Source organism: Lissotriton helveticus, chromosome 6 (genome assembly GCF_964261635.1).
Source record: "Lissotriton helveticus chromosome 6, aLisHel1.1, whole genome shotgun sequence".
Lineage (NCBI taxonomy): Eukaryota > Metazoa > Chordata > Amphibia > Caudata > Salamandridae > Lissotriton > Lissotriton helveticus.
This window is the reverse complement of record NC_136067.1, coordinates 1,407,652,020-1,407,668,716: the sequence shown is the minus strand read 5'-3', so window position 1 is coordinate 1,407,668,716 and position 16,697 is coordinate 1,407,652,020. Positions and strand designations below refer to the sequence as shown.

The 16,697-nt window shown below is 45.7% G+C and overlaps 1 protein-coding gene across 9 annotated transcripts in view; it reads right to left on the bottom strand.

Annotated features, from left to right (window-relative positions):
* BCLAF1 (BCL2 associated transcription factor 1) overlaps positions 1 to 16,697 on the bottom strand; it is a 366,498-nt gene that overhangs the window by 161,229 nt on the left and 188,572 nt on the right. For 8 of the 9 annotated variants that reach the window (XM_078649194.1, XM_078649198.1, XM_078649200.1 and 5 more), the window contains exons 7-8: positions 3,570 to 3,654; positions 2,949 to 3,124 (exon numbers count right to left, since the gene is read on the bottom strand). In XM_078649194.1, the coding sequence (XP_078505320.1) occupies positions 2,949 to 3,124; positions 3,570 to 3,654 (261 nt within the window). Of the gene's footprint in view, positions 1 to 2,693; positions 2,814 to 2,948; positions 3,125 to 3,569; positions 3,655 to 16,697 lie in introns of all 9 variants that reach the window. The other variant, XR_013596232.1, reaches the window with a different exon arrangement.

Sequence of the window (16,697 nt, the reverse complement as noted above, 5' to 3'; positions counted from 1 at the left end):
CTCCCCTCACAGAGGGCTGGCTGCCTCAATGAAGCTCCCAAGACACGTGTTCAGCTGTTCTTTGTTTTAGCTCCTGTGTGTCAGTGCACTGTGTAAGCGCACAAGCATACCCTGCTCTCTCTGGAACAGTCACTCTGCACTCCTCAGCACTCTGCACCCCTCAGCACTCTGCACCCCTCAGCACTCAGCACTGCCCCTGTTCTTAATCTCCAGAACCCACATGTATGCAGAGTCTGGTACAGAGCCAAACATTTTCTGGTACAGAACGGATGCAGAAATTGCCTTTTACAATGTTTAAAGACGGAAAGTGGATCACCAGGACAAAACAGACTGTACCCTAGTCGGAGGGAAGGAAGCCCCTTGTCCAGACTCACACAACGATACCCCACAGAACTGCAAAGGTGAAAGTAGACGTCTTCACACACTCCAACGATAAAGGGCTCACACACCACTTCTAACAGCTCCGTCACTTAGACAGCACTGCAGAACACACAACCCCGGCCACAGCACGCACAGCACGCGCGGCGCTACTGAAGACCATTGGTCGACCGATGCACTTATGACATTTCACTGAGCTGCAAACACACGCTAAAGAGGGCTTGAGGATACTAATATATGCTGTCTGTGGATTACCTTTTAATTGTGCCTGAAAACCAGTGCATAGTGATCCTGCTGAGAGCAATGTGGGGCTGATCAAAGCCCATTTAAAGGCTATTGGACATGTGTTGGTACGCGTGATAATTTGGAGTAAAAAAAACCCTCATACCTCACTAAACCATTATAAAAGAGGCAATGGCACACCTAGTTAATCCCTTATATAAAGTGTACCTGCCCATCCTCCCACAACTCACTTATGTATGTTCTCGTCAAAGCCACAGCAAGCTCTGACTTCCTTCTTTGCCGGACTAATACGCATGGCCTGGAGAATACCCTTTACATAGCATCTATGTTCCGTTTCCAACCATGAGCTTTGACAATCATTTCCGCCTCCCAATATTTAACACCTTTCTTCTCCTTGCAGACTCCTTTCTCTATCCCGAGCAACTGGACTATCTCATTTACTGCAAGGGGCTTTTGACATCAATGGGAAGTAGACACTGGCCTAGCCATGAAAATCGGACTCCTTCGCACTTCCTCCTGACAAACCTGCCACCCCTCTCTATAAGGACTCAATAACGTGAACCATTTGGGCTTCACCCTACTTCCTGCCATTAGGGAGATCTGTCCCAGTCAGCCTCTACACCGGACCAGGAAGAGAGCTCTCCTCCATTTGATGTGGATAACTCTCACTATATCAGGACAAGGATAAGACCAAGCACCAATCCGGTGTGCAGTGGTTCTTTGCTAAAACAGGGCAAGAAAGCACCAGTGCTGACCACTCGCCTTCTCTCCAAGGTTGTAAAGGTTTAATTCATTCCTTCTTAAGAGTCAGTTGCTTCTACCACTTCTCCAGAATGTCATCTCATTTACCCATAACAGTGGCCACTGTCACGCGGAGTACAAATTATAACCTCCCTCTGCCAGCCCACTTTAGTTTTCTGGTTATGGTTACTTCCTGCTGCAGGGATGTGTCACACTGATTATGTGGAATAATCGCCCTCACTACAAGGTACGTTAGCGTCATGACACTTTACTCCTAGGTGCTAACACGGTCACGTGTCTGAGCTTATACAGATCACCCCAGGTTACAAATCCACCCCCAATTTGCAACGCTCCCTCAATCAAGACGGGGGGGTGTTCGGATACTAACCCGAACCCAACGCGTAGACTTTGCGACCTCCTCTCCTTGACCGTCAGCCCGGTGCCCAGCACGATCACACCATACTCCTCATTCATGACTGCCAGAATGAAGGAGCAGGTCTTCCGGTGTTATTGTTGGTCTTGGCTTGCTCCTGTGTGTCACTAGACAGACTCCATACATTAAACAAGTCAAACCGAAACCTAGGAGCCGCGCGCGTGAGCTTCTACCGTAGACAGCTCACGTCGCGCGGCTCTTAGGTTTCGGTTTCCAAGGCGCATGGCAGAGTCGGATTCTAACGCGCGCGACCCAATCCCAAGGCGCGCGTCGGAATCAGACTCTGCCATGCGTCTTAATGGTGCGCGCGGCCACCTCTTGTCTCCACTCGTTAGGTCTCGGCTAGAAGCTGACACGGACTAGTGAAGAAAGTTAACAAGTATATGTACAGCTATTTTTAAAAAGTACTCGCATTCAAGTTTCATTACAGATTACATGGACAAGGAGTTTCAAAAGCGTTGTGAGGTATATTAAACTGATGGATTGCATTCTGTGGACTCATTTTTAAGGGGGCACATTATCAATAAACTTCAAGATGTTAATGTCCCTGCAGAAGTAACGAGCTAGTCCGTCCATCGAGGAGATTCTGAAGTTATGGTTACCTGATTTGCAATAGAAGCAATGTCTAACAGCTAAGAGTGCATTAAAATATTACAATCCCTTACACATTTAAAATAAATGAAATAACACAAGACTAACCCATGCTGAATAAGGTCCTCAGAAATTAATAACTGAAGAAAGGAGTATCTCCTCTTACATTTATGAAACATGCTTAATTGCTAAAACAGAAAATAGAAATGATTTCAAGGGCATAGTCACAAAGTCTTGCACAGTGGTGTTGAGTTGGTAAATGAGTTGAACAATTGTGGAATCAAGCATAACAAACCAAAGTTCTTACACAAACGTTCAGGAAATATATGATATTGAAGTCCAAAATCATGAGGTAGCCTTGATAATAGGACACACTAATTTAGTGTTATCTTACAATTCCAAAGTTTGTGTCCCCATCCTCCATCAGCTGTGTAAAAGACAGATAATAAATTGTTGGTAAATCATCTCAACTGTTGTAAACCATGCACCCCACATCGAAAATTTCAGACAAACCTCACAAATGTTAGAAATGTAAAATGTTGATATTTTTAAAGACATTCACCTTTCTTCTTTGTATAATTTGAATTCCTTATACTCCTTTTGCAGTTTGTCTTTTTTTCGTGATCCACTGGATTCTCTGGAACCCTTTGAGTTGCTTCTATCTTTGCTTCTATGTTTCCTGCGGCGCTCTACTTCCTGCCGCTTATCAGTGGTGATGCCCTTTAATTTCTTATCACTCTATTAAAAATGTGGAGAAAACAGGCCAACAGGTTAGAAACCGGGGTTGTAAAAACTTATATGAGCGCACCCAATCTGCAACCTCCAATAACTTTCTATGCATAGCCTGCTTAAACAAACACAACAAAAATGTGAAACATTCAAATGAGCACAGTGCCAAACAGGCCGGCACGAGAGGCTGGCAATGCCTCCACAACTGAATATTCCCTTATATTATCCTAGGTGTGCAACCGAACAGTATATCCTCCTTCGAGTAACAGTAAACGGCCAAAAAAGTTCCCAAAATGGAAAATTATAGTACACAGTTCACAATGGTAGTAGATGTTTTCATGTTATATTGAGATCACTTATTTAGGTGCATTAAAAAAAAATGTGGACGTTAACTTTTATTCTCCATGTTGTGTGCCAATAAAAACTAATACAAGTATTTATTTTAAAAACATACCTTGGTTCCTTGATCTTTAAAAACCTTTTCTTCACCTGCTAGTCGGGTGTGCTTTTTAAGGATGCTTGGGGAGATGTCAATCCTTCTGAAATACACAAAATACAAATAGATTGGTTAATCCACACAAGATGCAAAATGAACTTGTGAAATATAGCCTCTCAATTCAAACGCTACTCTAATTTACAATGTTTATTCCCTAAAAGGGCTTATTATGAAATAAGAAAGGGCAAAAATGGGATGAGATTTGCAAGTGTTGCCTTGTTCATCATTAAAACAACATCCACAACAAACTTAATAAATATGCCTCGGTCTAGTTTATTATGAAGATGACTGATTAGAAATGTGAGCAATACAATGCCTTATTTGGGAACTAAGGACGTCTTACGTTCTATCAATGAGCTGAACTGACTATTTTGTGAGCTATGGTACGAGTTAGATTTTACACCAAGAAAGGTGTGATGACCGTGAATATATGTCCTTGCGGAGTCCAGCCCTTGGCTGTAGCCAGACCTGCTTGGAATGGGCAGGTTCCTCTGACAGTCATGCAAGATGTTCTCTGCCGTTAGAATAAGAGCAGATGAAGGTGGATGTCCAAACGGAGAGCAGCACAGTGGCTCATCAGGAACTGTGATAAGAGCAACTCAACAATACAAGATGACAGCCGTAATGTGATCAAATGTACTTTTCCAGTGAAGGACCTCACTACGGGCAGAAGAGAGTGCCAATGGCCACGATGGGCTGCCCATTCATTGTTCACAACAGAGGGAGGGGTCGCCAGCCACAAAATATGCCCTCAAGGAACCAGAGCTCTGGTGCAGTTCAGTGCTTAAAAGCAGGATCTCAACACCTCTCAGAGATGGTGTCAGTGGCACAACCAGGAGCTGGGAGCGTGTGGTGAAACTGGCAGGCTCTCCTAGTTGGTTATGGCGGGGTCAGTGGCACCGCAGGAGCCACCAATATCCCAGAGCTTGAGTGAGAAAACTGACTGGAAATCAAGCAGTAGCAGTGGTAACAAGGGGCCTGCTCCCCTGGGGGAAGGAGCGCTGAAGCCTTTCTGTTGGCTACTGGTTACCATCCTTGTGGCATTAGATGCACCGGCTGAGTCAGAGGGTGCAGGAGAGGCTGATGGATAGATCCCAACTCAAAAATAAAAATTGAGGAGGCTCCTTGACTACCAGCACAGCTGCGGCTAGAGTTGGGCTGTGGGGTTTGGGCCGAGATGAGAGCCTACGTCATAGCAGGACTTGTCCTGCCTTAACCTGATTAACGGAAGCGTCTCCCAGCTTGGGGGGCGTCCTTCAGAGCACTGGGCTGACCCACAGGAGCACTGGTATGGGATCTGTGAGCTTTTTGTCCTTGTAAACAAAACGTTGCAAAAAAGCTTGTTACTTAGTTTCTTTCATCAACGATATTATATATTTCATATTGATTTGGTGTATATCCAATTACATCCATGCATGTAAACAGGTCTCCGCGTGTCTCCCGATGCATTTCGGACAACATAGTGCCCTTCGCCAGGGAAAATCTCTGAAGATTAAAGATAACATGAGTATGACCACTCATAAGGTGCGAAGGCTAACAGATGATGCAACGTGTTAATGAAAATGTGAACAAAGTGGTGCAAAGAATGAAATCAGCGAAGTAGTGTACATCCTCCATGTGCTAAATAATACATGCTTCCGTAATCTCCAACGTGATGAAAAAATTAACTGCGAGAGCATTCGTGACTACCGGTTTGAAACGGACCTAAAATCAACATGAATCAGTGTGATGTGTATGAAATGACGAAAGTTACAAAAGCAGGGTGATAAATTACGTGGATGCCCCGGTGAACAAACGTACGGCACAAGTGTAAGAAAGTGGCTCTGTATATACTGCACCAAAGTAAGGTACAGTGTGCACAGAGTCTACATTCCCCAGAGGTTTGGCAGAGGTTAAAGTTAGATATAACCTTACTCTCTAAAGTGGTAGCTTGGCCGAGCAGTAAGGCAGCATCAGAGGACAGTGTAAGACATTTGTTGTACACACTCAGTCAGCAAATGGTCTCACACACTCAAGAACTGAACTCTAGGCAATTGATTGGTATATAAAAATATATTGTTGTTTTATTTTAGAATCATAAGTAGGTATAAAAATACTTTTTCAGAATGACATGTTGCAATTGAATACTTTTAATGAGCAATAGACTTTTAATATACAGCAGAAAACACAATCCTGCAAGGAATAATGAAAAAGTATTGCCAGCACATTGTAGAAACCCACCCACCGTGCATTTAAGGCAGCCATGACCCATAGCTTTCCATCATGCTTCAGGGGTGACAGTTAGGTCAGTTGTTCTTTCCGGCTCCTTCTGTCAGGACCCTGGTTACTTCAGCTCTACCTTTTTTCTGATTTCTGTCAGAAAATACATCCATTTTTGTGTCAAAATCCTTTTACTTCGACATCTTTTTGGTGTTGGAGTATATCTCTACTGTTTTTAGAGTTGAGCATTGTTTTTTAGTCAGAAATGCCCTCTCTTTGTGACCCTTGCCCTTCCTGTGGCAAGAAGGCTAAAACAGACTCCCATCCTGTCTGTATTCTATGCCTTCCTTCTGAACATAATTCTAAAACCTGCCAGCTGCTGTCCAAGAGAACTCTGAAGGACAGGGAGAGGATTCGCCTCTATGGGCTTGCTGAGACGAGAATCTCCTTCTAGAGGCAGGTCTCCGATGAAGTCGAGGAAAGAGAGCCTCCACTCCATCTAGAAGTAAGATTCCAGTATGTTCTCCATCGGCGTCGGGCTCGGCGCCTCAGATCCCTTCATCAGCAACGAAAACGTCGACGAGAAGACCATCGACGGCGGGCTTGCCGTCGAGAGAACACCGGTCGTCGTCGAAGAACACAGGTACGTCGATCCTCCGCCGTCGTTAACCCGGTGAGTCGCTCTCTGTTGGTGCGGGCTCGCCCAGCATCGAAAGGCAGATCTCCATCATCGCCGTCTATGTGGCGTTCGACGTTGAGACAGGCTCCGCCGTCGCCGGATCACCAACAATCGGCATCGAAGCAAACCTCTCCGTCGACTTCAACCAGGCGACGGTCGATGTCAAAACAGGTTCCGCCGTCGCAGGGTCACCGGAGATCAGCGAAGCCAACATCTACGTCGATGTCAACCAGGCGACGGTCGACGTCAAGACACCTGAGGCTAGACACTCATCACCTCCGTCGTCGTCTAGGCGGCATTCGACATCAAAGGGAGGCATCTGTGACTATAGTCTAAGTGGGAATGTCTTGATGAAATGGAACTCCTTTCAGCAGATGTGACCTTTTCATCCACCTTCTGATGGAGTTCTTGGCAGATTGAGGCAGTCACACGGTCCTCCAAGCGACCTGAAACTTGCATCCACTGGTCTTCCAGAAACTGCTGCAGAGGACGCATGTTCAATATCGCATTGGGAATGATGAACACGCAAGAGGCTATGGAGGCCAACAGTGACGAGACCTGTCTGACTGTGGGATGACTTGCACTGAGGAGATCGCGCCCTTTGATCTTGATCGATGACAATCTCTCCTCCGAAGGATACACGCTTGCCTTCACGGTATCCAGAGAGGCGCCCAGGTAATGGATTCTCTGGGTCGGGTTGAGAACAGACTTTTTGAAGTGGACCTGAAGCCAAAAAGTGTGCAACAGCTGCAGACAGTAGTTGAGATGGTTCTGAAGTAGTGATGGGGTGGCACTCTTCAGGAGCCAACGTCCAGATAGGGGTAAATGAAGATCTTGCGCTTTCGTAGAAAAGCTGCCACTACCGCCATACACTTGGAGAACGTTCGGGGAGCTGACTTGAGCCCGAACTAAAGAACTCGAAATTGAAAGTGTTGATGGCCTACTTGGAAACGGAGAGATTTGCAATGCCTCCTGGACATCTGAATATGGAAGTAGGCGTCTTGCAAGTCTATAGCACACATCCAGTCTCCCTGATGTAGAAGTGGAAAGATCTGGTGTAGGGCCAGCATTCGACATTTCTCCTTGCGGATGAACCCGCTCAAGAGTCGTAGGTCGAGAATCGGTCTGTATTCTCTTGCCGGGCCTCTTTTTCGACCAGGAAGTAACCGGAATAAATTCCTTCACCTTCCTGGTGTTTCGGAACCTTCTCTATGGCGTTTTTTTGTAGTAGACTGTCCACCTCTTGCTGCAACAGGAGGAGGTGATGATTGGATTTGCTTTGAGGAGGAATTGATGGAGGTGGGGCTTTGAACCTCAGCAAGTATCCATTTTGAACAATACTCATCACCCATTTGTAGTTTGTTATGGAATTCCACTCATTCAGATAAAACGTGAACTTCCTCCTACCGGAGTGGGTAACGGGCCCGGAGGAAGCATCTGGTAATTGCTTGGCTGGCTGTTTGGCCGCTGAAGACTGCTGACTATTGTTTCCTCTGCCAGGTCGTCGCTGCTGGAACTGAGACCTCTGCTGTTGCTGATTTTGAGACGACCACGGAGGGGTTTGAACCATCTGTTGGGAGGAGCGCTTGTCATAGGGGCGGAAGCATTTTCTGAATTCCTTCCGTTTCTTGAGACCAACCGCTTCACGGTATCCAACTCAGTCTTCATCTTGGCCATCTCATCATCCACATGAGCACCGAATAATGAGGAACCATTAAACGGAAGGTTGACAATTCCCTGTTGAGCATCCGGCTTCAGGCCTGTGAGGCAAAGCCAAACCAAACGCCTGGAGCAGATATCGTGGGAATAACCGTGGCCGGCCAGATCGGATGCATCTGCAGCCGCGCTAATTACCTGGTTAGCTACCAAGCCACCTTCGTGCAGTATCTCCTGAAAGTCCTGCAGTATCTCCTGAAAGTCCCCCTGATCTTCTTTCAGGAGTTTTTCTGTGAACCTGGGAAGGGAGTCCCAGAGAGATCTATCATACCTCCCTAACAGAGCGGAGGCCCTGTCTACTTTCATCACCGAGGCTGAGGTATTACACATCCTCTTCCCCAGAGAGTACATATTCTTGCTGTCTTTTTTCGGGAGGACATGAAGAAGATGATGAAGCAGAGTGTGCTTTTCTGGCAGCCGCCACAATAACTGAGGCTGGTGGGGGGTGGCCTGAGCGTAGAAAAAGAGTGTCTTGAGCCAGAGCCTTGTATTTTTTGGCAATACGAGATGGCACAGAACCTACTGTGGCTGGGGTTAGGAAAGTCAGCATGGCAGGCTCTATGAGGCCTGGGACCAGTGGCAGTAGAGGTCTGAAAGATGTGTGATGATGTGGTCTAAAAAAATAATAGATGTGGAGACCGTAGGAGCTGACATAGTAATGCCCAACTTCTTCACCCCCCTGCAGAGATCATCATTGAAAGTCCCTATGTCATCAATCGGGGAAACACTGGAAGGTGGAGTTGTCGAGAAAGTAGGAGAGTAATTTCTGATAAACAATCTGGATGTCAACCACGTTGGAGATCTTGGTCTCCTCCTCCTGGGAGAGGAAGTGTGATGTGAACGAGATCGCGCCTGAGATCTTGTATGGCGGGAGACAGGAAAGCTTGATCTTCTCTGGTTTAGTTTTGGAGAAACCCTCGAAGTAGTCGGAGGAGGACTTCTGGTAACTCGTGATGGCGAGTAGGTGCGAGAATAATCCGAATCCGGACTCCCATGATCCGCACCCCCCCTTTACAGAATGTCCAGTCCCTTCTAACCATCTAGGTGAAAGGTTAAAAGGATGTGATTTCTTTGGTGGCACCGGAGAGCCCTCCGGTGAAATTTGGACGATGTTAAGGCCCGGGGACGATGAGGCTCTCCTCAACGTCGGCCGTCGTGGCCTCAGCGTCGATCTCTCCCCCTCTGCAACCTCTTCAGAAACGGCCACAGGATCTTTGTCCCTCGACATCGACCGATGTCTGGACGACGCCGTCGACGCCGACTTAGACGTCTACTTCCTCAGCAGCGAGATGCTGGATGATTCTCGTCTCACCGATCGACATAGAACGCCCTCGGCGTCGAGCTCGAGACTGACGTCAAACGTCTTGCGCGCTTTCTTTGGTGTCTTTTCTCGACGGCGAGCGTCTCGATGTCGACAGTCGGTAAGCTCGCGGCAGGGTCTTTGCCGTCTAACTCCTTGACGCCGACCTCCTCGAAGGTGGCGCACTGTTCCTTGCCGTCGACAGATGTTTCGACGTTGACGGGTGTTTAACAGGTCTCTCGGGACCAGTATACTTCGAGCCCAAAGTATGTCTCGACGTCGACTTGCGTTTGTGTGACGGAGAAAGTCGTCGTCTCGACTGCGATCTGTCCCTCAACGCTGAAGAGTGTCTCGGATGCTTCTTCGTTGGCGATCTCGACGCAGACGGTGAGCAATCCGGAATCTGTCTCTTCCTGGACTCTGGAGAGGTACATCTTCGCCGTTTTCGATGTTCCTGAAGAGAAGAAGGGCCTTGGTTACTCCCAGAGCCACTCTTACGATGACTTTTACTTTTCTCCAGCAAGGCATGAAGTCTAATCCTTTCTCTGTCTCCAAGAGTCCGTTTAGAAATCTGCTGACAATAATTACAAGTGTCAGATTTATGAGAGGAATGTAGACAAACGATGCACACAGAGTGTGGATCAGATTTAGCCATCTTTTTTCCACAAGATGGACATTTGTGGAATAATGCTGGCATTCTGACAGAAAAAGTATGAGTGAAAAAACAAATTTCGGACTAGAAATAATCAAAAAATGTCGAACTCAAGCTCCAGGATCCTCATAGAAGGAGCCGGAAAAAAGAGCTGACCTGTCACCTGTGGTGCATGATGGGAGCAGAGGGGCTCCTGGAGGTCTTAATGAAACGATGTCCAAGTTCTTGGAAGTCTTAAAGGCAAGGTGCCAGTTTTTTACTGTACTGTGATGTTTATTCACCTATGCAGCCTTTAGGCCAAATGCCTTAGATTACCTTCTTTTCTTTATGAAAAAAAATCTTTTCTAGTAGGACACTATTTTTCTATTACAGTATTTATGTGTAATACTACTTTTTATGCAAGAAAAACCTATGTAATTTTGGCATGTGCCCTATGGAGATATGTTAGGCTGCATATTTATGGTTATTATATACATGTACATATGTATGTCGTGGTAGAGCTGGGCACTTTTTGGTCACGCATACACACATATATATATGTATATTTCTATATGGTCCGGGATCCCGCACATGGGCGGGGATTATTCAGTGATTATGACTATTGATGGGTATCCCCTGGAAGAGAATCTGAGGTATGTTGGCTCTGCTGGGGATTGTGATCTCAGGGCGGGCGTCTCATTGGTCGGTATTTGGACCATATAATGATGGTATGGGTTACTAAGTATAAAGCATTTGTATGGTATTAGTGCAGTTTTTTCTTCATACTGCTATTTATTTTCTATACCGTGAGACTCTCACCATGACGACAGGGAAGATACAAGCACATGCATCTATGAAAGATCCAATACTGGAGAACTGCAGCGCCTGCCAACTGTCCTGTGATGACAACATCCATGGCTGAATCTATAATCTCACCAGATGCTCTTTTTCCTTCATGGAAGATCTTTTTTGCCTCCTCTTTAGCATCCTCAGGAAGTTGATTGATGTAGAGGGCAATGTCTGACCACATATGGGGGTCATAGTGGCCCAAGATCGCCAGAGAATTTGCCACTCTCACGGTTAGCGCCGACATGGCCGCAAACTGCTTGCCAATGGAATCTAGGCACCTTTTATCCTTATCCGGAGGAGCAGAAAGAGGTGGCAAATGATTTTTCGAGAGGCGGCAGGCTTATGGTGCCCCGTGAGACACACTCGTACATCATTTGTAGTTTTGTATTTCTTGTCAAGGCGTGGAAGTACCTCCGGTATAGAAGTGGGGTTTTCATGATGATGCCTTCTTCCCAGATGTAGTCTATTGTGAGTATTGCCTTGACAGATTTATGTAACTGTTCCTTAAAATCATATAGAAATAAGACTGTTTAGAAGGCATTGGTAAAGCAAATCTCTTTTCTGCACGTTCCAATAGATTATGGAATCCTCCTATATCCTCTGGAGGGGAATCTACCGGAGGTGGTGTTGGTGATGCAGGGAGAGACTGCATATATTTGTCCCATTCTGTGGCAGTATCACAAAGCTCCCCTTTCTCCCTCTCTTCATCTAAAGAGATTGCATCTTGGAGTGGAAATGACTGCAGAGTATTCAGGGCTGAAAGTACTGTTCGAGTAGTTGTTTGTACTGGTGATCCCACAGGTGAAGATGGAAGTTTGGCAGTAGACACTGAAGGTGGGAAACATCGGCGGTGAACCTCCAAAATGAATTGGAGATCTAAAAGTAAGGCTGATGGTATTGTCACCATTTCTTGTTGATACTGCTGGCATGGCTCAGGCTGGGCATAATAAACCTGGCCATGGTATTCCTGTTCACCTTCTTTGTCGTCATCAGGCTGACATTTAACATGCAAATTAGACGGACTATAGGCATCCCCAAAAAGACCTTCCTCTTCAGACTCTTCTGCTTCCAGGAGATGAGTGGGGCAGAAGAGGCGTGATTTTGGTGGGGGAAGTAGGTTATGGGGCAATCACATTAGTTTTGTATTGTTTATCTTGCTTTTCTGTGGGTGCAGCACTTTGTCAACGGCGAAAGGCTAGTCAACGATGACGATTGGCTGCTGACAGTGATTTTGGCGGATACCGAGTCTTTGACGGCTGGGTTACGTAGACGGTTGTGTCGTCGATAGAGGTGGACTTGACGACAACGTCTTTGCCTCTGGAGATACTGTCATCTTCGTCGACTACAGTATCTTTATTGTAGACGGGGTTTTTGTTGTCGATGGCTTCTCCATCAACGATGATGCGCTTGGCAAGTGTGGTTCCCCCGTCAACAACAGCTTCACCCACGAATGCTTCGTAGACATGGACTTAGACGGCGAGTGCTTCGGCGAAGAGTCCACTGGCTATGATGAAGAAGACCGTGGAATAGTCATCGAAAACAGGGCCTAACTCGACGACGATGGAGATGTCGTCAATAGAGAGCAGCAGAGAAGGTAGTTGACGTCCCAGAAGTGCAGCCTTTCGTAGACTGTGCTGACAAACCTTTCTCATCTGCAGAGAGTAGTCTGAAGAAGGTTTTTTTAATGTAATTTTGAGCTCTTGCGGTGGTATCACAGGCTTAGAAACAGTCTTAGCCGGCTGTTCTTTTTTGAAAGACCCTTTTTAGCGCACTGAAGAGGAGTCATGAGAGGACTTTTTGGCTCTTTAGTTGTGTGACGGATCCCTTTCCCTTTTGAGAGCAATTTGTCAATAAGTAGACAGCTCCCTTTCAGAGTCCGACACTGATTCAGACCTGGTTTTCATTTTTTGGAGCCAGATGAGAAGACGCCCTTCACAGTACCTGAGAGTCTTATTAGAACAAGCATTTGCAATGCAATAGGTCTCGCATTAGGAAAGTTTGAGCTATTGGTATTGTAAATGGCAAAGTTTTTATTTATGTTTCTTTTTTTTTAAATAGCTAAATTAATAGCTTCGTCATTTACAATGCCAATAGTTATAACTTTCGCAAACGTGATACCTATAGCATTTGTAATGCAATATGTTTTGTATTTACAAACCGCAAGAGGACAAAAAAAAGCTCCGGACCACCGCCTCCTCCCAGGCCTTCAAAAGGGACCTCAAAGTTCTCCTCCTCCAGAGACACCTCCAAAAGTAATTCACGTCCTCTTGCTATTTGTGAGGAAGACTTCCCACTACTGATAATTTCTACTTTCCATGACCATGGAAGTGCCTTCCCAGTGTATGCCTGTGATTGGAGGGTCTGCCTTTTTGCAGTATTTTCCATGTACTGGTGTTCGGTGCCCTTTTGTAACATGCACACATCACTCTGCCCTTGCAACACACGGCTGCTACCTCTCACATGTCTTTGCCTTTGATACTTGCACAAGTGCCACCTTGCCCATGTAACGCTTGTTCCTGAGCCTGAGTGTCTAGCACTTATTGCAGGACTATACCTCTAATTATACTCGGTTTTCTCTTATAACTGCACACTTGTCACTTTCATTTCCTCTTGTGCACTTTTGACTACCTCATGTATTTTGGTTGCTCACAATTTTTACTCAAGTATTTTGTTTGCTCACGATTGTCACTATTACCTTTACTACCGCATGTATTTTTGGTTGCTCATAGTTTTTACTACCTCATGTATTTTGTTTGCTCACAATTGTCACTATTACCTTATGTAAGTAACGTATGTTTTTGCAACCTGTTCTTTTGTAATGTTTCTCATTATGTTTCATTTCTGTTCCTAATGTGAAGCGCTCTGACGCCTTCGGGTAAAGTCCGCGCTATATAAAAATGCATAAATACATAAATAAATAAATACCGCCTTCGGGTAAAGTCCGCGCTATATAAAAATGCATAAATACATAAATAAATAAATACCGCCTTCGGGTAAAGTCTGCGCTATATAAAAATGCATAAATACATAAATAAATAAATACCGCCTTCGGGTAAAGTCCGCGCTATATAAAAATGCATAAATAAATAAATAAATACCGCAAATCAAACATCCTCGTCACTCTGCCGGCCTGCGACCAGGAAGTCAGGCAGGCCGGCGCGACAACCGGAAACAGGAAGTAGGAGGGCGGGAGCCTACCCCGCCTCCCACGGAAGAGCCGCGATTGTTTGGAGCACCGGAGCAGGCAGGAGCCTACCCTGCGCCCCGGTGCCGAAGGAGGGAAGAAGAGTCCTGCTGCCGGGCCCTGCAGCTGAGGAGAGCCGCCGCACGAAGGAAGCCGGTGAGTGGGTTGCTGAGCTGCGGGGGGGGGGGGGGGGAGGGGGGAGCATGTGTGTGCGTGCGTGCGTGTGTGCGTGCGTGCGTGTATGTGTCTTGGAGTGCGTGTGTGTGACTGTGGGGGAGGGGGTGTGTGTGTGGGAGCGAGTGTCTGTCTGTCAGCGCGCATGTGTACGGCGCGGGACGCGACATGCGCGTTCGCGCACACGAATCCAGGAGAAAAAGCTTGTACACCCTCTTGTCCTCCTTCCCCCCAGACTGATCGCTATACGTCTCCAGCTGGACACATGCATCCTTGCGGATGCATTGCCAGCGAGACCCAAAAAGTGGGACATATTTTCCAGTCGGACGCTTTGTGGGACTGGTACAAGCAATAAATGCCCTCTTTGTGAGGCTCTTCTATATCTAACCTCTTCTTCAAGCAAGTGGCACACTCCCTGAAAAGAGCCTTTTTAGCCTAGTCCGACATAGCTTAGTCAAAATTGGTGTAAAATAAACAGATATATATATATATATATATATATATATATATATATATATATATATATATATATATATATATATATATATATATATATATATATCTAGAGTAAAGTCCAGAAATTTTCTAGCAGAATTTGTACATCTGAAAAGCTGAGCAGAGCTCAGAGGAGACTCCCTACCACAACGTGCAGTAGAAAATTGGAGGTAATGGGCTTCTCTCAGGAGTGTTCTAGAGGGTAATTAATGCTGATTGGTTAAGACGTAACTTTGGTCTCTTCTTTTAATAATGACTGTGATAGGTTACTAAACTTAGAGGCCTAGGCCTTTTCTCTATACATATCATGGTACTACTATGTCAAAGGTACCGGGGACTCATCATGATGACGGGGAAGGATTCAAGAATGTGTAATTTATGAAAGTTCAAATACTGGAGTAAATATGTATTCCTTCCCTTCTGAGAAGAGCCGCTACTACTGCAAGGAACTTGGTGAAACCCCTTGGGAGCCGTAGTAACCCCGAAGGGTAGCACTTTGAACTACTATTGTTGTCCGTTGAGTTGAAAGCGTAGAGAATGGCGGTGTGCTGTATGAATAGGAATATGGAAGTATGCATCCTTGAGGTCTAATGTGGTCATGAAACCTCAATGCTATAGCAGTGGTATGACCTCTTGCTGTGCGACCATATGAAAGTGTTCAGATGAGATGTAACTGTTGAGTGGACTAAGATCCAGGATAGGCCTTACGGTAATGTCCTTTTAGGGAATGAGAAAGGGAGAGGGATTGGGGGAGGTGTGGCCGGTCACTGTTTTGGAAGAGTGGGAGTTTTGGTAGTGGTTGCACAGCCTCTATCACTAATTTGTTTCATAGAAAGATCCCATGGTAAATTCACTCTGATGGGAGCCCTTTTGTTCATGACCAGTGCCGCAGTCAGTGGAGGAAACCCCTATGGCTGCACCCCTGTATGACCCTACGAAAAGAACCACAGTGTTGAAACGTTTGTAGGGCACCCATTGCTTTACCAATTTCAATGTTTGTTTTGTTGTTTTTTTTAAACTTTTCTAGCATTTTATCTACCAGTAGCACAAATATATTTTGTCTAGCAAATGGTAAATTTACCAGGTGGTGTTGTTCATCCGGTTTGAAACCGGATACTCAGCCCTGCGTGGCGTCTCATAAGGACACTGGTGTTAACCTCGCAGGCACTTGTGTCTGCAGAGTCAAAGGCACATTGTATAGTGGCATTAGATATAGCACTGCCTTCTTCCATTAATTGTGCACCACGCTGTAGGTATTGATCAGAGAGTTATGGCAGTAATTCTTGCACTTCATCCCATGTGGCATGATTGTATCTGGAGAGTAGCCCACAGAATTTGCAATAAGCATGTGGTTGGCTGTTTGTGCTCCAACGCGCCTATTAGCTGCATCACATTTCCTACTTTGTAGGAGACTTGTGAATTTGTTCTTTTCCTAGCAGCGTGTACCAGTGAAGAATCTGGTGTGATTTGGTCCTTAATATAGTCAGGGTTCAATAGGTATGCTTCATATTTCCTTTTAATTCTAAGGGTGATTACACTCGATTTAACTGGCTGCTCAAATATGTTGTGTGAGGAAGACAGAATACCTTTAAGCATAGGGAGCGACAGATGTTTTTTGTGATCTATTAAGCGTCTCAATCAGGAAATCATCATCTTGTGAGATAGTATGCAGGTTGCTTTGTGGTATGCAGAAGCCTGTGGACGTTATCCTCTAGAATGGAGGAAAACAAATGTTGGAGGGCGCTGAAAAGGACCAATAACCCCAGCTCACGTTGATTGGATAGAAATCTGTTGGATTCGAGAACAACAAGCATTTGCAATGCAATAGGTCTCGCCTTTACGCGAGTTTGAGCTATTGA